The sequence below is a fragment of the Eretmochelys imbricata genome, chromosome 8 (genome assembly GCF_965152235.1).
Source record: "Eretmochelys imbricata isolate rEreImb1 chromosome 8, rEreImb1.hap1, whole genome shotgun sequence".
NCBI classification, from domain to species: Eukaryota; Metazoa; Chordata; order Testudines; family Cheloniidae; genus Eretmochelys; species Eretmochelys imbricata.
Genome location: NC_135579.1, coordinates 91,569,618 through 91,595,465, shown reverse-complemented (window position 1 = coordinate 91,595,465; position 25,848 = coordinate 91,569,618). Strand labels below are relative to the sequence as shown.

The 25,848-nt window shown below is 41.5% G+C and overlaps 1 protein-coding gene across 1 annotated transcript in view; it reads right to left on the bottom strand.

The window, feature by feature from the left end:
- Positions 1–6,037: 6,037 nt before the first annotated feature.
- Positions 6,038–25,848, bottom strand: part of KANK4 (KN motif and ankyrin repeat domains 4) — a 29,910-nt gene continuing 10,099 nt past the window's right edge. Inside the window, exons 5-9 of the mRNA XM_077825057.1 lie at positions 24,881–24,968; positions 22,719–22,938; positions 18,580–18,722; positions 10,444–10,644; positions 6,038–6,139 (exon numbers count right to left, since the gene is read on the bottom strand). Of these exons, the coding sequence (XP_077681183.1) occupies positions 6,038–6,139; positions 10,444–10,644; positions 18,580–18,722; positions 22,719–22,938; positions 24,881–24,968 (754 nt within the window). The remainder of the gene's footprint in view (positions 6,140–10,443; positions 10,645–18,579; positions 18,723–22,718; positions 22,939–24,880; positions 24,969–25,848) is intronic.

Below are 25,848 nucleotides of genomic sequence, written 5' to 3'. Positions count from 1 at the left end.
TTTTTCCCTTTTGTCAGCATTTGAATGTTTCTGTTTTCTTCATTGACATTTCTAGTTTAAAAACATTTAAATCAACTCTGCAGCTGGTCAAAAAGCAGAAAACTTTTTTTTTTAAATGGTCACAAAAGTTTATTCCCATTTGTGTCAGAAATCTGAAACAAAAGGAACCAGCTCTCATGTAATTCTTCGTTTGTTGTTATGAACGAGGTGGCCCGCTATTTGGGATCCTGGATGCAAAGCCAATCACAGAACCGCTCAGGTGAACGAGTATATACTAAAGCACTTTCCTTTGTGCCCATCAATAGGAGCAGTTTAGGCCCTTTTGCAGTGCAAAGAGGCTTCACATAAAGAAGTGGGGCTGACTCCCAGGGCCAAGTGTTAGTGTGGAGATACCACATGCAATCTGAGAGGCATTTTGGAGCTAACAGGCTTTTCCTAGGTTTCAAATTCCGTTGCTGGAACCAAACTGCCTGCTGAGTAGTCAGTTCAAGTTTGGGGTGGTCTGTGGAAGGAAGCAGTCTGCTTGGCTGTGAGGCTAAGAATACCTCCTTCTTTGGACAAGACAGTGGTTCCTGATCTGGGATTCCTGCAAAAGGAGGCTGCCTGTGGGCAGCTAGTGCTTGCTGCTGTTCAGGGAGAGAGGACTGGTGCCATTTTGTAAATAAACAAATTACACTAAGAAAATACTTCTTGACTGGGTCACCAATTGCTGCTCCAACTGGGAAACTGACCTGCAGGGCTCCGAAATCTGGCTACCACTCAGCCAAAGAAGGAACAGTTGTAAGAGGTCAGTGGCATGAGAGAGACCAGATTCTCATGTCAAAAGTTTTCATTCATAGGTTGCTTGGCCCCAACTACCATGGCTCAATCGCTGCACGCTAGCTTGGGCACCAGTGTTTGAAAGACTCCTGTGACATTGCTGCACTGGATTCATTATGCACTGCTGGGGAGAGCTGAGACAGGGGAACAGGGGGAATCCTTAAACCACAGAGACACAAGATTTTCAGGGACTGCACTTTCATGCCCCTTCTCCCCCACACCCCCGACTTCCCTGATTTCCATCATTTAGTGCCAGTTTCCCTAACACAGCCTCCTTCCCCAAAGACTGTCCTGCCCTCCACCCACCCACAGTTTCTCCCTCTCTCCTCAACTCTCCCCCACACCCAGTACATTCTGTGCTGTTCTGGGTATGGAAAGTAACTGTAAACCATGCTTAATTAACCTGTAGGCACTGGTTGCTGTGCACTGCTCCCCAAAAGGGTAAAGTAAGACAGAATGTACTGGAGAATCTGGCCCTAAAAGTGAAAATATTAAAAAATTATTTTAGGCTGATACTGCCTATCTTCAAAACATTAGAAATATCCCACAGCAATATTCGCTTTGGGTTGTTTTGTTCAGTATTAAATCTATGACATTTTAAAAAAAAATTAAATAAGGAAATTCCCAGACCAAAAAACATATTAAAATGGAGTTAAGGTTGAGAGTACAATCTGTTATTTAGGGAGAATACATGATGTTTATCCCAGAAGCAAATTTTGTAAACTGAGGAAGTACAGAGTAAGTTAAAGTTACGTTTTAAAATAAATTCGAACAGGTTAAGGTGTGGAAATGCACAAGTAGGGCATGCAAACAACCTTAACTCTGCCTTACCTGGACAGTGGAAAAAATATGACAAAGAAACAAACCCTAACCACAAACACTAAAATACATAAATCACAATTGTTTGTGTTTTGATGCTGTCACAATGATTATAGGCTGAATTCGTACATGACATAACTCCATCACTTTCAATGAAGTTGAGTCTTCTGACAATACTCTTGGAATGAATTTAATAAAGCATTATAGTATACATTTTTAGTACTGCTAGCTAAATTCCTTTTTTTTATTCTCCTGTTACAGAATAATTTATTTAATATGGTTATTGGGTAATACTTAATGGCAATATCTCAGGTTAAAGATAATTCAGTTCTTTGTACCCTTTCAGGTATCAGCCAGGCCTGCAAGCCTCTGGGTAGTTACTCCATCCCTTTGAGTAGTAAGCTCCAACAGTGAGGAGATCAAAAGCTTGTTTCTTGTTATTGATTAAGATTTAGGTCCTTCTGGGAGATGACTCTTTAGTGTCTGGAAATGGTGCTCTGCTGGAAGATAACTGTTGAGCATACATTTAGTCTTTAATGATCCTGACCCCAGTCCCCCTCTTGTCTGGCTTTATTTATGCTACAGAAAATATTTGCATCAGTCTTTAGAATTCAAGAGCTGAACTTGATTAAAGTACAAACACATCCCCTTTCTCTGTGATTTTCCCAGAGGACACTCTCGTGTAATAGCTAGAGCCAAACTTGTTTCCCTTCTCAGAACTTAAAGTCCCTTCCACGTTCATTCTTAGCACGCTTCCTTCCATGCACACAACCTGTTGACACACAGAACTCCCCACAGCACACTTTCCCTGAGAGTGTGACATAGGCCACAGTTAGAATCAATGTCAGATCTAAGCCTACAATACACAAGCCAAATTCAGCTCTGATGCAATTGCAGTCACTTCAGTGGAATGACTGTCATTTTCACCAGGGCTGACTTTGGCCTGAGGAGCCCCTGTCTCTTGGTGATGGACTCAGACTACTAGATTCATTCCTTTTTCTCCTCCTTGGTAAATCTAATAGTTTCCTATTGAGACCATAACAATTCTAACCGCCTGTGTTCTGAAGAAATATCTAAAACAATGCATGATTTTATGTAGCATATGTACTGAAACCTGTAGGTGCTGCAGCATGAGTTAAGGAGTTTGGCAGATTTCCCCCTGAATTCCTTTGCTTTTATTGGTACACTTGTACCTCAGTGAGTCCCCTTCTTCATTCCAGTGAGGAGAGCATTGTGGTGATATAATGGCAAAAGACAATTAATTCCAGAATTTTGATTAAACCATTCAAATACTGAAGAACTAAAGTACTTGGTTTGACACAAATGATTTACCAAATTTTATAGGCCAGCCTATATTTGTATATTAGCATTAGTTAGATTTTGACTGCCTGACACTTTCTGTAGTTTTTTGTTAGAGGTTCAATCCAGATTTGAACTTTCCCAGAGTTCTGAGATATTTAGATGGAGGTTCAGGACCATTGTTCATTTATAACTTTGGTTTTGAATCTATTTAGCTTTTTCTTCTTTATCTATCTGCACTTTCTTTTTAAAGCCTGATCGTGGCAGATAGATAAAACTTGCAAGGCACTCATATACTTCATTCAGTGCTGTATAAATGAACAGTATACCGCTACCTATTTATCTGTGTTTGGTGGCCCTTTGTGTTCCTTTCTCATTACTCTTCTCAGTCTTTGACAAGCTCCTACTGCAAGTCAAGGATACTTCTCTAACCTTCACTTCTGAAAACATCCTTTCGTTTTGCTTTGGCTGCTATGGATCTGCCTCATGTAGCGTAACTGCTAGTGGAATTTGGACAACTCAGCTTGTTTTTTAAATTGATTTTGTGTTTGTTTAAAACTTGAAGAGTTAGTGTAGTGTATTGATTACCTCTCAAATTCCAGGATTTGTGTTAGTAATCCTGGCATTGTTTAATCATTTTATAAAGTTTCTCATCATGTATCCACTGGAGACCTGCTTGACTCTAAAAAGGGACTTTGTCATCCCATCAAAATGTGTTGGAGGTAACAGAGCTTAGGGTTTTTCCTCGTATTCTGTAACCTGTGTAATTCAGTTTCCCTATAGTAATTAAGACTAAAACTCACCTAAATACAAAGGGTTCACAAAAGGCCCCCTTGTACCGTATTAAACATGGGTCTGATTCAGCTCCCACTGGAGTCAAGAAGAATCTTTTCGTTGACTGCAATGTGTGGTGAGGCAATGGGTAATTTCACCACAACTGCACCCCCATTTACCATAAAGAGAACTAGTTCACTAGTAAAATGTGTGATCTAATTTTCTGTCCCAATGGAGAAGGAAAATAGGTATAAGAACAAATGCAGGTAAATTCAAATCTGACTTTTATTCACACATAAAGGAGGTAAATTCATTTTCGGATACAGTAAAATGGGAGACAAATGTATGGGATGATGACCATACATATTGCTTCTGATTAAGAACCATGAAAGAAATAAAGAGAATTATACAGTAGATTTCAATGTGAAAACATCTGAATAATGAAAAAGAACAAAGGACAGGATCCTCTTTTCCTTACTTCAGCAAAACTCCCACCTAAGCCATTGAGAGTTTTGTTCAAATGAGGACAACAGGATCACGTGGTCAGTCTTGGAAATTATTTTTATATGCATTGCAAATGCAAGGGAAGGGGATGGGGTGACTCAAATGAGACTTAATAATATGCTATAATGTGACTTACACTTAAGCCAAAAAAGTTAGATCGTGATTAGGTTTTGTTTAGAAATAAAAACGAGGATGTTAGCAAAACAGTACATTTTATTTGTAGTAAGTGCTACTGGATCCAGTCTCACTGACTTCATGCTGCACACAACTTGAATGGTTGTGCACAATCAGGGCCTGATCCCAGGCCCATTGAAGTCAATGGAAAAGCTCTTCCAATGGAAGAAATCTCACATCAAGGCTTGTTAATTTTTTGTCTTAATGGGGAAGGGGTAATGAGAATGGAAAGATGTTTGCAGGGATAGGGATTTATGGCTCGATTCTGCAAGGTGCTGAGTATTTCCTGTGAGATGCTGAATTCAGTGGGAGTTGAAAATGCTCAGTATCTCACAGGACGTTCTCAGTACCCTGCAGGATGGAACCCTTTGGCTTTGCCTGTCACAGAGGAAGGGCCTCTGAGACATACCGTACGTGCTTTGAAAGAGGAAGGCAGAGTGGTCTGTAATTGTTATGCTTGGGCCACTGGAACGTAGGAAAGATTTGCCTTATGTATGCACTGCAGACGGTGCTGGATTCCCAGCAGGGCCCAAAGGGCTGTATACTTCAAGGAGGAGCCCTAGCTTCTCTGATGGTGGCAAGTCACTCAGACTACACAGGAAAAATCTGGCAGCTAAATTACTGCACAGATTTAAATCTGTCCAGTTTGGGGGGTTCCAAAAGTTTAGCATGCTGGAAACTGAAGAACAGATATTTGCCCACAGAGCACTTTCTGGGTGGAATCTTTTATCATCAGAAGTGGCTCTATGGAATTTAAATATGCAACCTTTCAGACAGTATTAACCCATCCTTGCAGAGAAGGTTTATGTTATGATCAAGTAATTTGTCTCCTGTACTGTGTTTGGATAACCTGATACATCACAATTGTACCTCAGCTTCCTATAAATTATATATAGTAGATGCCAGTGGGCCATGGTTCCTGGTTAAGTCAAATTTAATTAGAAAAAATGAGAACCATATGGTAATTCTGAATACAAGAAAAACAATGTCTGTGTGTTTGGATCTGGCACACTCAAATATTTTCCTAGAACATTCATTTTAATTCTTGCTTCTGAGCACATAACCACACATAAATAGGATTTGATATTTTTACATAATCCACCTGACTTGTTTTTACTGCTATATATATTGAGTAAGCATTGCCAGCTAGTACATACAGAAGGTGTAATAATAAACGGTAAGATGCAAACTTGCAAGTTAAATTAGACACATTTTAAATTGTTGATTAAAAAGAACACCATTATCTAAAATTACAAAAAAGTATGTATTGCTTTTCTAATGTGCTTTTGGTTTTTTTTGTTCACCAACGTGACAGAATTATACTGTGAGGGATAGAGAGTGGAATTCAGTTTTAAGATCAAGGTCAAGTGTGTTAATAAAAGGCAATACAATAATCTAACTCTCTGAAACTGTATTTGAGTCATTTATGGCACTATGCATAGGTTAGGACTATAAAAGCAGGCTTAATGAGGAAAATTATATATTAGGAATGTATGCAAATAGTTGACATAGTTCACTCCCTCAATAAGTATGGAAATCAGCAGTATCAGCTACAATAATTTCCATCTAAATTGGAAGCAGCGTTGTTAAAAGAATGAACCTTTTGTTATCCATTCCCCATTCCGACAAATGCTATTTTCCATTTCCTTTATTTAGCCAAAGACCGGCTCTGCTCTATGTGGGCTTGGAGAAGCTCTGCAATTTCCATGTGGGCAGATTTCAGAGCGACAGACAGAGCAGAATTACCACTCTACATGGGAAAGAAAGAAAATGAATTTATTATGCAAATCTTTAAAATAAAAATCTTACCTGACAGCTAAGGGTTAATGTCAGTGTTGAATGTGGAGAATTGCATGTGCCAGTTCTACTAATGGGAAAAGGGGTTGCATGCATTACAGTGACAAAACTGCCCATAACATCAAAATGGCCTAATCATTCATAGAGTCATATAGTCCAAAGCCAGAAGGATCACTAGATCATCTAGTTTGGCCTCCTATATATCACAGGCCACCAATACCACCCAGCACCCACACACTAAACCCAACAACTAAAATGAAACCAAAGCATTACAGCCCACAGAATAATACCAGACTATTATGTGCCACAGGCAGAGAGAAGGACTGAAGGGGACAAGTGCTCAAGGCCCCAGCAATGACAGAGAAATGATTCAATGAGATATACTCAAATGATCCTGCCAAGAGACCCACACCCACATGTAGCAAAAGAAGGTAAAAAAATAAAACCATGGTGACTGCCAATCTGACCTAGTGAAAATTCCTTCCTGACCCCACGTATGGCAATAAGTTAGGCCCTGAGCGTGTCAGCAAGAACCAGCCAGCCGAGCACCTGAGAGAGAGAGAATGCTGGCAGCCGCCTCAGAGCCCTGGCCCTCCCTGCCCAATGTCCCATCTCCAGACATGGTCATCCCTGATGCTTCTGGGGAAGGAGAAAATAGTTTTCAAATGCCAGATGTTTCTCCCTTTTGTCTGTCTTCCTGAGAAAAGCATCAACTGTAAGGAGATGTGTGTGAATCTGAACATAGTCTCTCATCACAGTATTTAGCAGGCCGCCAATCTTAGTTACCAGAGCAGCTGCTTTATCTCAGTAGCTGACTACCCAAAATTAAGATGAGTTGTGGAGAGAGATTGTTATAATCTCCACTTGTGTATGTTTAAATTAAACAAAAGACATGACATTTGGTGTTCAGCTTGTGGTCATGACACTGGGCTCTCCTTCCTGAAGTTGGTCAACTTGATTTATCAGCAGAAGACAATTTTTGCCAGCTTGCTAGGTCTAATTAATCTGTTTCTAATGAATTCATCATGGTCGTATCTTGCCCAATTTTGGGTGATGTCAGCAATGACTATTCCCCATTAAATAATGTCTGAATTAAGAAAAATTGTATTTAGAGTATGCTTGTATTTATCTCCATTTGAGTGTGTATGTGTAAACTACCTATTGCCACACAGATTGAATACATAGATCAGTATACTGTATTAATCTCCGATAGCTAGCCCTGCCCATATGTTCCTGTCTGCTCTTTCACCCTCCTCTGGCATCATCTTGAAACAATGCTGCTCTCTGGTAATGAAGGCTGTGAAATTCATCCTGGATAATTTGGTTCTTGAAGAGACAGTGCGTGATCATCCTCCTTACATACGAACAAAACCAATGCATACAACTACTGAGAAATTCCACACTTAAAGCCACTGTATATAATTCCTCTGAAACTTCATCAGTTAGTTGGCAGTGTGGTGTGCTGCCAGCTTACAATTGGTCTGGCTATTAAACATTGAATTGTGTTTATGTAAATGACATTGTTCAGTCCTTGTCACAGTACCGAAAGCTGTAAATGTATAAGCAATGCACTGGGGTTTTCAAATGTTCCTTAACTAAATAAGAGACTGATTCACATGTTGTGCTGCTACTGAAGACTATACTCCCAAGGCTGAAATGAGATTTTTAAATGTGCTAATGTGGTCTTTGCCAAGGCAGTAGTTTCCTTTCCAGCCAGATGATCTATCCAACTTAGGAGTGGGTGAAAAGGGAGGACTTGGACAATTTGATATATATCGCTGATAGGGCTTTTGTTGCAAGGCTCTCTCTTGACAAGATCCTAAGAGCTCACTTCTGCCTTTCAGATACATTGGTGCAACTCTCAGTCATTTAAATCTGTGTATTCAAAGGGCAGAACTGGGCCCTGATGTGTTTTTCAAATCACTTCATGTCTTGGTGATTGCTGTCTGGACATTAAATGGCATGCTATGTGCTAGCCTATTTAAGGGATTAATGGAAAAACTCCCATTGACTTCAACTGAGCCAGGGTTTCACCCTATATATTATTAACAAGTTTTAATACATCTTGAACAAAATTTCCAACAAGGTTGACTTCCTTTTTATGGGTGCAACTTGCACCTACAAAATTTGTACCCATATTTTTGCACCCACAAGAGAAATCTGTGTATCTGTACCTCTAATTTGGCTGCAGGTGCCCATCAGGTAGTTAGAACTGCAACCACTCTGCATCAGCAATGCACTGTGTTAGTTCAAAACCCACAGCTGAATATTTCACCTCTAAAAAGCAAGGTGTGACCTATTCTCTATAAAAAATGTACCCCTTTGTGTCTGTAGGTGTGCTGTGCATAAATATTTCCCCTTTGTGATTCTTTGACATGATCATGATGCAAGGGTTCTTTCTGCTGGAGCTGAGAAGATCATTCAGAGGTATGCAGCACCCACCCATTGACTTCAATAAGAATTGTGAGTATTCAGGGCCACAGGAAATCAGGCCACAATGCCTAAATATTAGAGCTGAGCAAAAAAGTAGAGAGTTTGTCATAAGAAATGTTCATTTTGGGCAGAAATTTGACCACCAAAATATTCTGGCCAAGAACTGAAATATTTTTATTTGAAAACGCTGCTCTGATGCCTCATGGGAGTTGTAGTTCAGGTGACTCAAGCTCCAGTTCTCCTCCGTTGGCTGGGCTCCTGGCCTGGCCTGCACCTCCCATGGTGACTAAAGAGTTTCCCTGCATGGAGAGGAGAAGTGGTGCAACACGGGAGTCCCTGGCTGTGGTGCATCATGGAAGATTGTGAGGGACTAGTGTACGTCTATATGTTCCTACATCAGATTACAAACTTAATTTTGTTTTGTGAGTGCCATTTTGATTGCCTACACTTTTGCCTTTTACCCTCCATCTTCTGCTAAGACCTCCAGGGAGGAGTCATGAGAAATTCTTGCAGCTAGCGGATGGTTAACAATCCAGGGTCATTTACTGAGATGGTCTCCCATTCAAATACATGCAGCCCAAGACAATGACCTAGATGCTGCCTGAGGAACCAGTTCAGCTAGGTGAGTTTGTAACCAAGCAGTGGATCACCTGATGAGGGATTTGAAGTCACTGAGGAGACTTGGGGTGGTGCGGGGACTGGAACCTTATAAAAGGGAGGCTCTCTCATTGGCTGTTACAAATGGCAAGTCAGCATTCTGAGGAAGAAAGTGAATTTTTCAGTTGTGACCCTCTGTAGTTAAATGGTGGGTACACTCAATTAGTTGACTCTAATAGGTGCAGTTGCTTTCAATGGCCCTGTCAAGTGGAGAATCGGACATTTGATTATGTGCCAAGTTTTTACATAAAACTATATGGTTATAACGAAGCTGTGGTCTCTTAACATAATATTTTTCTGTGGTTTGAGCAGTGCATCATAATGCTGGAATAAAACTCTAAGCCAGAGTGGATCTTCCTCATTATTTTCAAGATGTTTTTACACTTCTAATTATCTGATAAATGCCAATGGGACATGTATTATCGTTTGTAACCTGCTTGTTGTCTGTAACCCACAGTGACAAATGCAAAGGGCTGCATCCAGGCATACTGAACATGTACAAAATAGGAAACATCTTGAGCCGCATGTGCGCAACCGAGGTGTTACTTATTATGGTATTTGAAAGAGATAAAGGCCAAAGCTGGAATCTTTTTTCCTCACTCTCTCTGACACACCCTTTCATATACCAAAACTCCATCACAAGATGCTGCTGTAGTTCATTAGTATTGTACTTACATGCTCACCATATTGTATATTGACCCCTGTCTTAAGCAAATGCTCAATAAACTGAAAAAAAAAGGTTTTTTGCTTAATGGAACTGACCTCCTACAGATCCTGGAGTACAACTGTAGTTAGTACATTTGGGGGTGGTCTATGAAGGCAGGAGCTTGTCTGTTAAAGCAGGTTTCATTGCACTTCTAAGTATGCAGTTGTGCAGCTTGGCTTGGAATTGATAATTGAGTTAAAACGCGGGTTACTTATCCTCCAAATCCTTAAACTGATCCAGTCCCCTTTATTTGCGAGACAGGCAAGGCACAGAGCCAAAGCCCACTCATTAACATGTTTGATAAGGGAGATACTTTGGTTTCCTGGAGGTGTCTAGTGTCTCCTCCAGTTCTAAGGCAAGAAAGCCATATGGTTTCTTTAAATATTCACTAACTGCTTCCTGGCAGTGACTGAATGTGTATATTTTTTACAGTACATGCTGCAACCACCTGTTTCCCTTACCTTGTCCGTTAATGTAGTGTTACAAGCAGGGTGAGCCAGAAGAAGCTTCGCGATCTCAGCATTACCATGCTGACAGGCAACCATCAGTGCTGATGTTCCATTATCATCCTGCTGGTTTATGTCAGCCTTGCAAGACAACAAGGCTTTCACCATATCTCCCCTGTCATGGCTGACACCTAATATTAAGGCTGTCTGGCCTCCCTAGGAATATCGCAACACAGACCAAACACAGTGACATACCCATCAAGGAAATGTAACTTATTTACACAATCTAATCATTCAAATAGCATAGCAGTCTTGCTTGGAACACAGGTAGCCCTACAGCAGATGCTGTAACAAATCCGTGGCCATTTATAACTTCAGAGTTGACTCTTCTACATGTCATGGCTCCTCAGAACTTCACTGTGACAGCAAGGCTAAAACTCACATCTGATCTGCATGCTCCAAAAGCTACGGCCCTGCCACTAGATTATTGGAGATTATCCATTACCTATTAGCTGCATAGGGCTTATGACATGCAGTTCCAGTTCCATCCTGCAGTCAGAGGTGATACACGATAGTCTGCTCAGTACCATTTTGTCAGAGGTGTGAAATTGGGAAGCAAATTACAGTGGGACCTCTCACCGTGACTTGAGCACTGTAGTGTGTCAAAAGCCCCCCTTGCAATCTAGATCATCTGGCCCTGGCCAAACTGGCCATTTCTTTTATTTTTATTGACAGTGTAAATATAAAGCTATAACGGCAAAGTAAACTAGTGAAACCTAAAGTGAGAAGAGCCTGGTTTCCCTTTACACGAAGGTCCTTAGAATTACATTTATAACCACACTAACACTGCCTTTACACTGCCAGAGCAAAAAGAACACACGACGGAGTAGTGTCAAGGAACCTTAGTGTAAATGAGAATCAGGCCCAGAAAAGTTTACACAACTATGACTAAATAATCATGTGTAGTGATATTGTCTCAAAAATAATTATTCTGAGGTGTCCTGATAGTTCACCCCTGAACCACTGCCCCTCCTGATAGTGGTTCATATTCTGGTTTTTTTTTAGGTTACTTTAATTCACTTTCATTTCTTAGACTCTTATTTCAGATTTTAACCATTGTTTAGCAAGCAGTTGGGAGTCAGAAAAAGCAAATGTTTGCATCTGAGCCTGCAAGGTTCTGCATCTCAATTCCCACCCAATAGTAGCTGAAGGCACTTAGCTGCATGTGGAAGATGCTCAGTATAGTGAAGGATCAGGCCCTCTGAGTTTTCCTTCAAGTACTTTAATTAGCAACTGATTAATTGATTGATACTTGTACATAAAAGCATGGATTGAGAAGCAGCATTGGGATGGGCAAAGTCCAGAAGATTTAATTAGTCACAGTGGATTGCAGAGTTTGGCTGAATATGTTGCTTTAACTTTCTAATCTGGCAACTTCAATACAATATGCACACTAACACACATAATCTTGCTTCTCAATTTCATGAACATAAGAACGGCCATACTGGGTCAGACCAAAGGTCCGTCTAGTCCAGTATCCTGTCTTCCGACATTGGCCAATGCCAGGTGCCCCAAAAGGAATGAACAGAACAGGTAATCGTCAAGAGATCCATCCCTTGACGCCCATTCCCAGCTTCTGTCAAAAGACAGAAGGACTAGGGACACCACTGTAGAACTGATCAATGAAATTGTTTTTAATTGTTCACTTTATTAATATAACTTCATAAGCAAAGTTTTATGAATGAAACAACATTCATTCATGAAACCGGTTACCCCATAACTGGCTAATTGAGTTTCACTTTCAATCCAATTGCTGCTTAAATCGCTGAAACTTGCACTGTTTCAACATTGTAACTTCTGTTCACTGTTTGCCATTCCTTACACTTGTCCATATTGTAACTCAAACTACATTTAACTTGTCCCAAACTCCATTTTAAAATGCTCACTCCATTTTGTAAAAGCTCTTCCTTGTGCCTTGCTTTCCTTGCCAGTTAGCCGCCATAAGCTACGAACCCAAGCCATGAACTCAAGCTACATTTAGGACTGGTAACTATACAGCAGCCGCAGAACCTGTGTGTGTGTATGAATGAACATGTGAATGAATGTGAAACTGAATGAAATCTTATAGCTATAACTGACTGCCTACTATGATTCTTTTTGTATTCACAATAAATGTGACATTTTGTCTTATCCCCTTTAATAAGATCCTGCTGGTTTTTATTTTATTGGTATAACACCATCCCTGCTCATCCTAGTTAATAGCCATTGATTGACCTATCCTCCATGAATTTATCTAGTTCTTTTTTGAACCCTGGTATAGTCTTGGCCTTCACAATATCCTCTGGGAAGGAGTTTCACAGGTTGATATGCGTTGTGTGGAAAAAATACTTCCTTTTGTTTATTTTAAACATGCTGCCTATTAATTTCATTTGGTGGCCCCTAGTTCTTGTGTTATGAGAAGGAGTAAATAACACTTCCTTATTTACTTTCTCCACACCAGTCATGATTGTATAGACCTCTATCATATCCCCCCTTAGTCGTCTCTATTCCAAGCTGAGAAGTCCCAGTCTTATTAATCTCTCCTCATACAGCAGCCATTCCATACCCCTGATAATTTTTGCTGCTCTTCTCTGAACCTTTTCCAAGTCCAATGTATCTTTTTTGAGATGGGGTGACCACATCTGCACTCAGTATTCAAGATGTGGGTGTACCATGGATTTATACAGCGGCAATATGATATTTTCTGTCTTATTATATCTATCCCTTTCTTAATGATTCCCAACATTCTGTTCACTTTTTTGACTGCCGCTGCACATTGAGTGGATATTTTCAGAGAAATATCCACAATGACTCCAAGATCTCTTTCTTGAGTGGTAACAGCTAATTTAGACCCCATCATTTTATATGTATAGTTGGGATTATGTTTTCCACTGTGCATTACTTTGCATTTATCAATGTTGAATTTCAGCTGCCATTTTGTTGCCCAGTCACCCAGTTTTGTGAGATCCTTTTGTAGTTCTTTGCAGTCTGCTTGGGACTTAACTATCTTGAGTAGTTTTGTATCATCTGCAAATTTTGCCACCTCACTGTTTACCCCTTTTTTCCAGATCATTTATGAATATGTTGAATAGGACTGGGCCCAGTACAGACCCCTGGGGGACACCATTATTTACCTCTCTCCATTCTGAAAACTGACCATTTATTCCTACCCTTTGTTTCCTATCTTTTAACCAGTTACCAATCCATGAGAGAACTTTCCCTCTTATCCCATGACTGCTTACTTTGCTTAAGAGCGTTTGGTGAGGGACCTTGTCAAAGGCTTTCTGAAAATCTAAATACACTATATCCTCCGGATCTCCTTTGTCCACATGCTTGTTGACCCCCGAAAGAATTCTAGTAGATTGGTGAGGCATGATTTCCCTTTACAAAAACCATGTTGACTATTCCCCAACAAATTATGTTCATCTATGTGTCTGACAATTTTGTTCTTTATGATAGTTTCAACCAGTTTTCCCAGTGCTGAAGTCAGGCTTACAGGCCTGTAATTGCCGGGGTCACCTCTGGAGCCCTTTTTAAAAATTGGTGTCACATTAGCTATCCTCAAGTCATTTGGTACAGAAGCTGATTTAAATGTTAGGTTACAGATGACAGTTAGTAGCCCTGCAGTTTCACATTTGAGTTCCTTCAGAACTCTTGGGTGAATACCATCTGGTCCTGGTGATTTATTGCTGTTTAATTTATCAATTTGTTCCAAAACCTCCTCTAATGACACCTCAATCTGGGACAGTTCTTCATTCCTAAAAAGAATGGTTCTGGTTTGGGAATCTCCCTCACATCCTCAACCATGAAGACCGATGCAAAGAATTCATTTAGTTTCTCCACAGTAGCCTTATCGTCCTTGAATGCTCCTTTAGCATCTCAATCATCAGTGGCCCCACTGGTTGTTTAGCAGGCTTCCTGCTTCTGATGTTCTTAAAACATTTTTTGCTATTACTTTGTTAGTCTTTGGCTAGCTGTTCTTCAAATTCTTTTTTGGCCTTCCTAATTATATTTTTACACTCCATTTGCCAGAGTTTATGCTCCTTTCTATTTTCCTCACTAGGATTTAACTTCCACTTTTTAAAGGATGCCTTTTTGCCTCTCACTGCTTCTTTTACTTTGTTGTTTAGCCATGGTGGCTCTTTTTTGGTTCTCTTACTATGTTTTTTAATTTGGGGTATACATTTAAGTTGAGCCTCTATTATGGTGTCTTTAAAAAGTTTCCACGCTGATTGCAGGGATTTTACTTCTGGTGCTGTAACTTTTAATTTCTGTTTAACTAACCTCCTGTTTTTGTGTAGTTCCCCTTTCTGAAATTAAATGCTACAGTGTTGGGCCACTGTGGCATTTTCCCCGCCACAGGGATGTTAAATTTAATTATATTATGTTCACTATTACCAAGCGGTCCAGCTATATTCACCTCTTGGACCTGATCCTGTGCTCCACTTAGGACTAAATCAAGAATTTCCTTTCCTCTTGTGGGTTCCAGGACTAGCTGCTCCAAGAGGCAGCCATTTAAGGTGTCAAGAAACTTTATCTCTGCCTCCCTTCCTGAGGTGATACGTACCCAGTCAGTATGGGGATAATTGAAATCCCCCATTATTATTGAGTTTTTATTTTAATAGCTGCTCTAATCACCCTGAGTATTTCACAGTCACTATCACCATCCTGGTCAGGTGGTCTGTAATATATCTCAACTGTTATATTCTTATTATTCAAGCATGGAATTACTATCCATAGAGATTCTATGGTACAGTTTGGTTCATTTAAGATTTTTACTTCATTTGATTCTACGCTTTCTTTCACATATAGTGCCACTCCCCCACCAGCACGACCTGTTCTGTCCTTCTCATATATTTTGTACCCTGGTATTACTGTGTCCCATTGATTATCCTCAGTCCACCAAGTTTCTGTGATGCCTATTATATCAATATCCTCATTTCAATATCCTCATTTAATACGAGGCCCTCTAATTCGCCCATCTTATTATTTAGACTTCTAGCATTGGTATATAAGCACTTTAAAAACTTGTCACTTTTTAGCTGCTTACCATTACGTGATGTAATTGAATGGGCCTTTTTTTCTTTTAACTGTTTCCCATCAGATCTTACCTGTATTTTATCATCTTCCTTCCTCTCCTCCTTATTAGGACATAGGGAATCTCCATTTCTAGACCCTCCCCTAAGGGATATCTCTGTCCGAACCATGTGCTCCTCCAAACCTGTCAGCTTTCCCTCAGCCCTAAGTTTAAAAAACTGCTCTACGACCTTTTTAATTTTAAGCGCCAGCAATCTGGTTCCATTTTGGCTTAAGTGGAGCCCATCCTTCCTGTATAGGCTCCCTCTTTCCCCAAAGATTCCCCAGTTCCTAATAAATTAAAATCCCTCCTCCCTACACCATCATCTCATCCACACATTGAGAGCCTGCAGTTCTGCCTGTCTAACTGGCCCTGTGCGTGGAACTGGAAGCATTTCAGAGAATGCTACCATGGAGGTCCTGGACTTCAATCTCTTATCTAGCAGCCTAAATTTGGCCTCCAGGACCTCTCTTCTATCCTTCCCTTAGGGCAGCTAATCATACATGCTGCATTGGGTGCAATACACTGGGTAGCCCCCACTCTGTTGCTGGACTTCGGCCTGCATTCTCTTTTTACTCCTGAACCTTGTTACTTTGTTGTTGTTTTGTTTTTATCAAGGAGTGTTTTGGGCTTTAAGTTTAAAGAAGTTTAAGGAATGTTAAGTGTATGTGGCCCCTCCCTCACGCTCCCCCTGTAAACTCCCTTGCAAAACTCCCCTGTTCACTAGCTTCTCTGGTGGCTTAGGAGTGGGCTTTTTAAAGCCCTGGTCTTTCTGAGTAGCCCCGCTCCCTGGTTAAGGGTTGATGGTGTAAGCATGCTGTAATGCTTGATTTATTCTCCCTATAAGGATCTTTAAGGGGATATAATTATGAAGGAAATAAATATGAGGAGTATTAAACATGTGTAGTTACTCTGGCTGAACTAGCATCTAGAAGGTTCTACAATGCACATCTTTTTAAGGCTAGTTCCCATATGCACTGAGACTTAATTAATTACACAATAAATACATCTCAAAGTTGTCTTGTTTAGCCAGATCTTTCACCCCTTTATTCAATCTGAACTCACACTGGGAGTAAGTAATAGGAATCGGACAGGTATGATTATAATTAGGGTGGTACGAACCCTGCAGGGTTTGGCTTGTGAATGGGTTTGCCAAGTGAATCCTGTAGTTTGGGGTTGGAAGGGAACCAATCCCTATGGTTTCCATGCATCATCTAGTTCACAAATATATTCTGTATAAAAACTTTGAATCATAGAATTGTAAGACTAGAAGGGACCTTGAGAGGTCATCTAGTCCAGTCCCCTGCACTCATGGCAGGACAAAAGTACTATCTAGACCATCCCTGACAGGTGTTTATCTAACCTGCTCTTAAAAATAACCAATGATGGCAATTTATTCCAGTGTTTAACCACCCAGACAGGAAGTTTTTCCTAGTGTCCAACCTAAACTATCCTTCCTGCAACTTAATACCATTGCTTCTTGTCCCATCCTCAGAGATTAAGTAGAACAATTATTCTCCTGCCTCCTTATAACAACCTTTTATGTACTTGAAAACTGTTATCGTGTCTCCTTTCTGTCATCTCTTCTCCAGAGTAAACAAACCCAATTTTTTCAATCTTCCTGCATAGGCCATATTTTCTAGACTTCAATCACTTTTGTTGCTCTCCTCTGGACTCTCTCCATTTTGTCCACAGCCTTCCTGAAATGTGGTGCCCAGAACTGGACACAATACTCCAGTTGAGGCCTGATCAACGCAGAGTAGAGCAGAAGAATTATGTATTGTGGCTTGCTTACAACAGTCCTGCTAATACTCCTCCCAGAATGATGTTTGCTTTTTTTGCAATGGTGTTACACTATTCACTCATATTTAGATTGTGATCCACTATGACTCCCAGCTCCTTTTCTGCAGTACTCCTTCCTAGGCAATCATTTCCCATTGTGTAAGTGTGCAACTGATTGTTCCTTCCTAAGTGGAGTACTTTGCATTTGTCCATATTGAATTTCATCCTACTTACTTCAGACCACTTCTCCAGTTTGTCCAGATCATTTTGAATTTTAATCCTATCCTCTAAAGCACTTGCAACCCTTCCCAGTTTGGTATCATCCACAAACTTTATAAGTACACTCTCTATGCCATTATCTAAATCATTGATGAAGACATTGAACAGAACTGGACCTAGAACTGATCCCTGCGGGACCCCACTCTGTATGTTCTTCCAGCTTGACTGTGGATCATTGATAACTACTTTCTGGGGACGTTTTTTTCCCAGCCAGTTATGCACCCGCCGTATAGTACAGGGCTGGCCAACCGGTGGCTCCGGAGCCCCATGCGGCTCTTCGGACGTTAATATGCGGCTCCTTGTCCAGGCACCGACTCCGGGGCTGGGGTTACAGGCGCCAACTTTCCAACGTGCCGGGGGGTGCTCGCCGCTCAACCCCTGGCTCTGCCCTTACTCCACCCCTTCCCGCCCCCTCCCCTGAGTCTGCCATGCCCTTGCTCCTCTCCCTCCCCCGCAGAGCCTCCTGCACACCATGAAACAGGTGATCGGGGGGGTGTGGGGAGGGAGCAGGAGGCTCTGATCAGTGGGGCTGCCGGTGGGCAGGAGGGGCTGGGAGCTGTGGGGGGAGAGGAGGCAGCTGACGTATGACTGTGGCTCTTTGGCAATGTACATTGGTAAATTCTGGCTCCTTCTCAGGCGCAAGTTAGTCACCCTGGTATAGTAACTCCGTCTGGGTTGCATTTCCCTAGTTTGTTTATGAGAAGGTCATGCAAGACAGTCAAAAGCCTTACTAAAGTCAAGATTACCACATCTACCAGTTCCCCCCTATCAACAAGGCTTGTTTCCCTGTCAAAGAAAGCTATTAGGTTGGTCTGACTGGATTTGTTCTTGATAAATCCATGCGGACTGTTACTTATCACCTTCTTATCTTCTAGCTCTTTACAAATTGATTACTTAATTGTTTGCTCCATTATCTTTTCAAGTCTATGTTCACTTGTACAAACAAACAGGGACTGTTGATGATTGTTATGTACCTGACTTGCCCGTATGTTTACGTTCCCTTCTTTCAACAGCTTTAAGACCACCTCCATGTCTTCATCACTTTCTGCTGATGCCAGTGGTGTGATCATCACTGCAGTATATCCAGCTTTATTTTGATGGTCCACATCACAAACACCTAAAGATGAAGGGGAAAAGTCCTGAAAATCTACAGATAGTGCAGGGTTGAGTGACGTAGCCAAAACACAATACACTATTTACAGCTGGATAACAGATACCTTGGAAGAAATTTTAGGTCATTTATGGCCAATTGCATCGTCACAGGAATCTGCTCTTTTAAAATATTTTTTAAAAAACTGATCTCACATTAATGTTGAGATCTGAAAGTGAGGGGCCTAGAAAGCTGAATCTATAGCAAAGGCAGTGGTTGATGCTCACGACTTGAGATACTGATTTTTGCCCTGAGTTCAGTGGCAATCACTTTCAGGTGCATGCAAGCCAGGCAAACCGCGCACTAAGGCTCAGCTGTGGAAACTATGTGGATCACACAGAAAATGTTAAAGATCAGCTGGTCAGAAAAAAGGGAGGGAAGAAAGGAAGAATGTGAAGGAAAGAGAGAAGGAACCCAAAATGGTAGAGAAACTGAAAATAGAGAAAAGGAGGATTTGAGGCACCTTAGAGACTAACAAATTTATTTGAGCATAAGCATCCGATGAAGTGAGCTATAGCTCATGAAAGCTTATGCTCAAATAAATGTGTTAGTCTCTAAGGTGCCACAAGTACTCCTTTTCTTTTTGCGGATACAGACTAACACGGCTGGTACTCTGAAACCTGAAAGTAGAGAGAAAAGAGTAGAAAGAGAAACACTGGAAGAGAAGAGATAATCAAGTAGGGGTATTGCAGAGCAGCGAAACAAATGAAGTAGAAGGAGAAAAGCTGAGTAGAGAAATCATTTAATTATAGCAATTACAGAAAATGTGACCACCAAAAGAGAGGCGAGAGAAGTAAAAGACAAGCAGAAAAAATAGAAAAGGAAAATATGGAGATTGATCATTTCTCCAATGAAATTAATGGGAGCTTTTCTGCTGACTGCGCTGAGAGCAGAACTAGGCCCTGAGAAGATATGTTGGGTAATTTTTCTTGCCTAGACCTGAAATAGAGAGAGACCCGCACTATCATGTGTGGAAGGGGGGGAAAATAGAGTGCACAGGTCGGGGGGGAAAGTCAGTCGATAACATGGAGAAGCAAACTGAGCAAAGAAGAAGTAAAAAAGAGAAGCAGAGACTCAAATATGAAAAGCTGTAAGTATTACTTGTAGCCAACGTTTAAGAGATGGATGCAGTAGTTCTTATTCAGGCAGGAATGACGCATTGCTTGATCAGTGGCCTAACAGAGGAGTTGTGTTTTGAGCAGAGGTGAAAGTAAGCCAGTACGTCCGGTATGGCGTACTGGTAAGAGCCGGTGCACCGTACCAGGACTGGCTTTCAGAGAGGGCAATTTAAAGCCCTGGAGTAGCGGTGGCCGGGCTCCATCAGGGATTTAAAGGGCCCCGGAGTTCCAGCCGCTGCTACCCCTCTCCCCCCTCCCCCCGGCCCTTAAAAATCCCCGCCTGAGCCCTGCTGCCCAAGCCCTGGGGTAGCGGTGGTGGAGCTCTGGCGGGGATTTAAAGGGCCCCAGAGCTCCAGCCGCTGCTACTGCCCCAGGGCCCTTTAAATTCCCACCTGAGCCCTGCTGCCGAAGCCCTGGGATACTGGCGGCGGGGCTCCGGAGGGGTTTTAAAGGGCCGGGGCAGTAGCGGCGGCTGGAGCCCCCAGCTCGTTAAATCCCCGCCTGAGCCCTGCTGCCCGAGCCCTGGGGTAGGGGTGGGGTGGGGCTCTGGCGGGGATTTAAAGTGCCTCGGAGCTCCAGCCACCCCTACTGCCCTGGCCCTTTAAATCCCCGCCGGAGCCCTGCTGCCGAAGCCCTGGGGTAGCGGTGGTGGGGCTCCGGCGAGCATTTAAAGGGCCGGGGCGGTAGCGGCGGGTGGAGCCCCGGGGTCCTTTAAATCCCTGATGGAGCCCGGCCACCGCTACTCCAGGGCTTGGGCAGCAGGGCTCAGACCGGGTGATTTAAAGGGCCCCGGGCTCCCAGCCACCACTACCGCAGCTGGAGCCCTGGCCCTTTAAATCAAGATTTAAAGGGCCTGGGGATTTAAGGCCCTGCCTCTTCTGGTTGAGGCCACACCCCCTGCTCAGGACTCCGGCGTACCTAACTTACTTTCACCCCTGGTTTTGAGGCAAGTCTGTGAGTGACTTAGGAACTGCTCCTACTCCCAGTGAAAAAAATGGCAAAAATCCTATTGATTTCAATGGGAGTTTAATCACCTAATTACCTTTGAGGATCTGGGTCCAAGTGACTTGAAGACTGAGTAAGTTGGCTGTAAGTACAGAAGTCACTGGATGTTATGTATTGCTCCGAGCTACCTGGAATTTTGTTTCTAAGCATTTTTAAGTTGGGTTATGATCATCAAAGTTATTCTGAACAAAATGGCACTATGCTCCTGCCATCATTGCTTTGTATGGGTGACATTTGCCCCTGTGCTGAAGGCCAGTTCCAGACCTATGAACCACTCATTTAAGTTCTCAGAATAGGGCGTAAGTAGTGCAGCAGAGGAGTGAATTTCACCCAATATGCATTCTAAATCTGATCTTCTTAGGTTGCTCCTATAACCAAGTTTTACTAATGTTAACATTACATAGCTGATATAGCTATGGAACAACAAGCTGGATTCTGACCATCTTTGCTTGCACAACCTCAGGAAAATTGCCAGTGATGAATCGAGATTGCTAGTGATGAAGTGCAGACCTGAAAGAACATGGCTTGCTTTTCAAATGATGTTTTAGGCTGAACTTGCAAGCACAAGCAGTTGGAAAAATCTTCTTTTGATCTGTAAACTAAGCAGATTTGGGGTCTGATTCTGAGTTACATTGGCTCTTTCACATCACTTTGGCATAGGGTGACCAGATGTCCCAATATTAGGGGCTTTGTTTTATATAGGACCCTATTACCCACACCCAGAGGACCTTATCATCCCCCTCGCCAGCCGTCCCAATTTTCCACACTTGCTAACTGGTCACCCTTCTTTGGCAGCCTGGGGTGTGAACACATTCAAGATAAATTTGTTTCAAAATGTGATTGAACATTCATAGTAAATATGTTTCAGTAGCTGATCTAAATACAGATGCAGCATGCGATTTGTACTATTCTAATTCTGACACTTTTATGCTCTTGACAAGTTTCCGTTCATTTTATACACAACAAATAGGCTAATTCTATTAAGAAATTCATCACTCCTACTGTTCCAGTTTGTGCTGTTATATTCTCAGCCTTCTTATTTACTGTGCCTAAACATTTAAGTATTGCCCTTTGAGCTTAGTCGCTTTGGGGTATTTTCTAAAAGACCAGAACAAATTTCTCTCAATATTTTCTGGAGTTGCTTGGAAGTCTGTTGAACAATGGGTTTATAGATGTGTATGATAATATGCCATTCTCTTAACATTTAACAGATTGTCTTGCCAACCAAGAAAGGCAAAAAGCTTCATTATTCTGTCTGGAAAGTGCCTGCATTTTATCTGATAAAATCTCAGCTGGAAGTTTAATTCTTTACAGTATGAGCTAAAAGTTCAATAGTTTAGAATGCAGTTCTTGCTGCTGAGCTAGAGGCCACTATTACAATCAAAGGGTCTGATCTTGCACACATGAACGGCCAAGCACAATGCTTACTCCTGTGATTAGTCCCACTGAAGTAAGCACTAAAGGCCAAATATTTAAATGTATTTAGGTGCCTGAAGATGCAGCTAGACACCCAGTGGGATTTTCAAAAGCACCTAGTCACTTAACTCCCATTGAAATCCCACTAGATGTCTAGCTGCATCTTCAGGCATCTAAATATCTTTAAAAATCTAGGGGCCCAATCCAGCTCCTACTGAAGCCAATGGAAGGATGATCACTGACTCCAATCTTGCTAGATCAGCCACATGCTGGGTAATCAGTTTTTCAGGATTGGGCCCTTAAATTGTGACCAGATTTTTAAATCTGAAAAAGACATTAAATGTGATTATCTGAAATAATTGGCAAGTACCAACCTTTCCCTCCCACCCCAGACAAAAACAACAACTGCAGCATTAGTTCCCACCTGTATCTAGTAGAAGCTTCACAATCAGAAAGTTGGAATGCGAAACACTGTAATGAAGAGCTGTATTCCCGTTTCCATCTGCCAGGTTTATGATCATCTTCAGTAGCTGGGGATGAATTGCTTTGAATTCTTTGAGATAAGCTGCAACAACCTCAGGGCTGGAGGATTTCCTACTAGAGATTCGGAACCACTCTTGACAGACAGTGTTTAAGATGTGTCTCTAAAACACCAACATTTCACAGTCACTTTCAGGACCTTACTTTTTCAAAAAGTAATGATGCCAGTTCCCTTCGCTATTGCTCTACCCAAGGGTTGGTCCCTGGCTGGTGTTTTCACTTTGTGGCTGGTAAAGAAAACTTTGCATTTATTGGCAGTGCAAAAGGGTGATTTGTTTTAGCAAAGACAATACAGCAACATCTTTAAAAATAGAGGTAGTTTGTTATTGGCTTGATTAGTTTGTTTTTAATTGAAAAATGGCAACCCTCAGGGAACTAAAGTGACTAGTTCTACATATGAATACATGGAAACATTTTCTCATGGGCAAGTTATCACTAGACTTTAACTCAAGCAGCATTCATATTTATTGATACATTAGTGGATACAAATAAATCTGAGCTCATCTCCTATATCCTGTTTTATGGGTCAACTAGAACAACGATGTTATTTTTTAAAATGATATGTCTTCATCAATCTAACATCTATATGAAAACATTTTACCCACTTCTGTTTACCTACCTCCAATAATAAAATAATAATAATTTTTTTATCCTAAATACTCTATAAATCCAGGTCTAAACTGTAGCTTCTCTATTTGCCTCATGTAGGGGGAAGTGCACAACTGAACTAGCCCAAGAGCAACCCGGGAAGTAAACTGTGATTCAGTCACAATCTGACTCCTGGATCCCACCATCTCTACTGCTACACTGTGCCCCAGCCCTATACCTGGCACAGTGTGTGTGTCCTCCATCTGGGGCAGCTGTGCTGTCCATCATGGTTGTGGGGGGCTGTCCCAAGGTTCTGCACATTCCCCAATCCCTGCATGCCTGGGCTCTGCGGAGGCTGCTTCTCCCCAGTCTGCCACCTGTAGTGTGCTGGTGTAGGGCAGCAAGGGGCAGCCTTACTGACCTGTGCAGAATATAGGATGGGCCAAAATACTGGCCTCAACTATGTCTATGTACAACAATCAAATAGCAGCTTGAGTAGGGAAAACATTCTTTAGCGCTCCATGTTTCTCCTCTAAGTGATTCAGCCTTTGTATGCAAATAGGATTCAGCACTCAGTGTTCCCATTAGGCACGCTCCTGTAGAGCTTTTCTCCGTTCTACTCTTAAAAAATTCCCAATAAGCAAAAGGTAATGAAGCATTGTTGTCATTCTCCTGGTTAGTTAATTTGCTGTGTCTCTCTGAGGGGCTCTTTACAGACTATGTAGTCACATTTTTGCAAGGGATATGTGTCCTCTCACCCCAGCCCTTCCTGGAGATCTAGTGCCCTGCTTTTGCCCTACCCTCAGTTGCTTGGCTACAGAAAGAGGAGGAGATGCTGGGCAAATTTTTCCCCTTCTCCAGTGCTCTGCTAGTTAAAGTTAGTACCGGATTCTATTGCACTGAGATCTGCTTGATGCAGCAGAAAGGGGTGGGGAGAAATGCTGGAAGCCTGTTACAACTCCTGGTTCTATGCCCGGCACTGCTTCAGCCTATGCCCTGGCATAGGGTGGAAAAATCTAGTTCCCATATGTATTTTGGCAATGTTGCAGACTGCTTTGCAGCATGATCCAGCATGTGTTTAATATGCAGGATGGATTTTTTGCATAGTTTTTGTTATTTTATTTCCCTTGCAGTCTAGAAGCAGGGAAAGATTATTTAAAGGGGGAAAGGAATTTTTATGTCAGTTTTAGTCTGGCCCAATTGACCAGAAGAAGCTTGGAAAGTTTTCTCCCTTTTTCTGTAGGTCATGAATCTACAACCAAACCTTGGGTTGGTTTTGACTTTCAAAATCAAAACTAGACAACAGAAGTTACCTTGACCCACCTCTCCTTATAAAGCTGCCCATGGTTTGCTACAATAATTCTGCAAAACATTGTCTGGATGGTCCAAACTCTAAATGGTTAAATATAGCACAGACAGGGGAATTGCATTTTAAATTCAGCTGAAAAATACCAATACCAAATGTTTGTCATTGGTGGTCCTTATTTCTGAAAGGTGTTTGCTCAGTAACAGGCAGCCATCAAGAAAATCTTCTGAGGGTTTGCATCTAAAAAGGAAAATACTCTTATAAATCCAGTGTAAGAGAGAACTAGTGCACTCTGAACTGGGAAGATAACTTGCAGTGTGTATCTTTAGGCCCCAATGCTGCAAACAAACAATTATGCATGTTGTTCCATTGACTTTGATAGGTTTGTGGGCATAAAGTTAAGCATATGCGTAAGTGTTCATAGGACCAGAGCCACAGATTGTACATTTTAAATAGGCAACCAAATGTCTTTTATATTTACAAATAACCAGTTTAACAAAAATTCATGCAAAAGCAATTTTATTCCCGGATCTTCCAGGAAATCCACTATAGTAACAATCAGATGCATCCGATGAAGTGACCTGTAGCTCACGAAAGCTTATGCTCAAATAAATTGGTTAGTCTCTAAGGTGCCACAAGTACTCCGTTTCTTTTTAATTAAATGTCTGTTGGGACAAAATTAGAAGATGAGAAACTTTGGATTCTGTAGTAACCTGAAGAAAATATGTAGCTGTTTAAAGCCTGCTCAAGTGCTCACATAAGTCAATGGGAGTTTTTCCATTGACTTTAATTGACATTGCAACTGGTCCTAAACCAGTACATGACAGGTTGTGATGATGTGTGGATAGCTCTAGAGTATGGTACAGAAGTTCCCATTGATACACTGATTTTACACAACATGAATATTCTAATGTCTAGGCATGTGGTTCGAAAATTGACATATATGGCAAATGTGCAATTGTAACATGCTTTTTGCAGGGAAAAATATAAGGACTGAAAGCCCTGTTTTAGTAATTTTAGTTTGAGTTATCTCTCCATGAAAAGCACAGATCTCTCTAAAAAGTTTAATGAAATGAGAACTTAAGACAAAGCCATGGGTCCAGCAATATTATCCTACTGT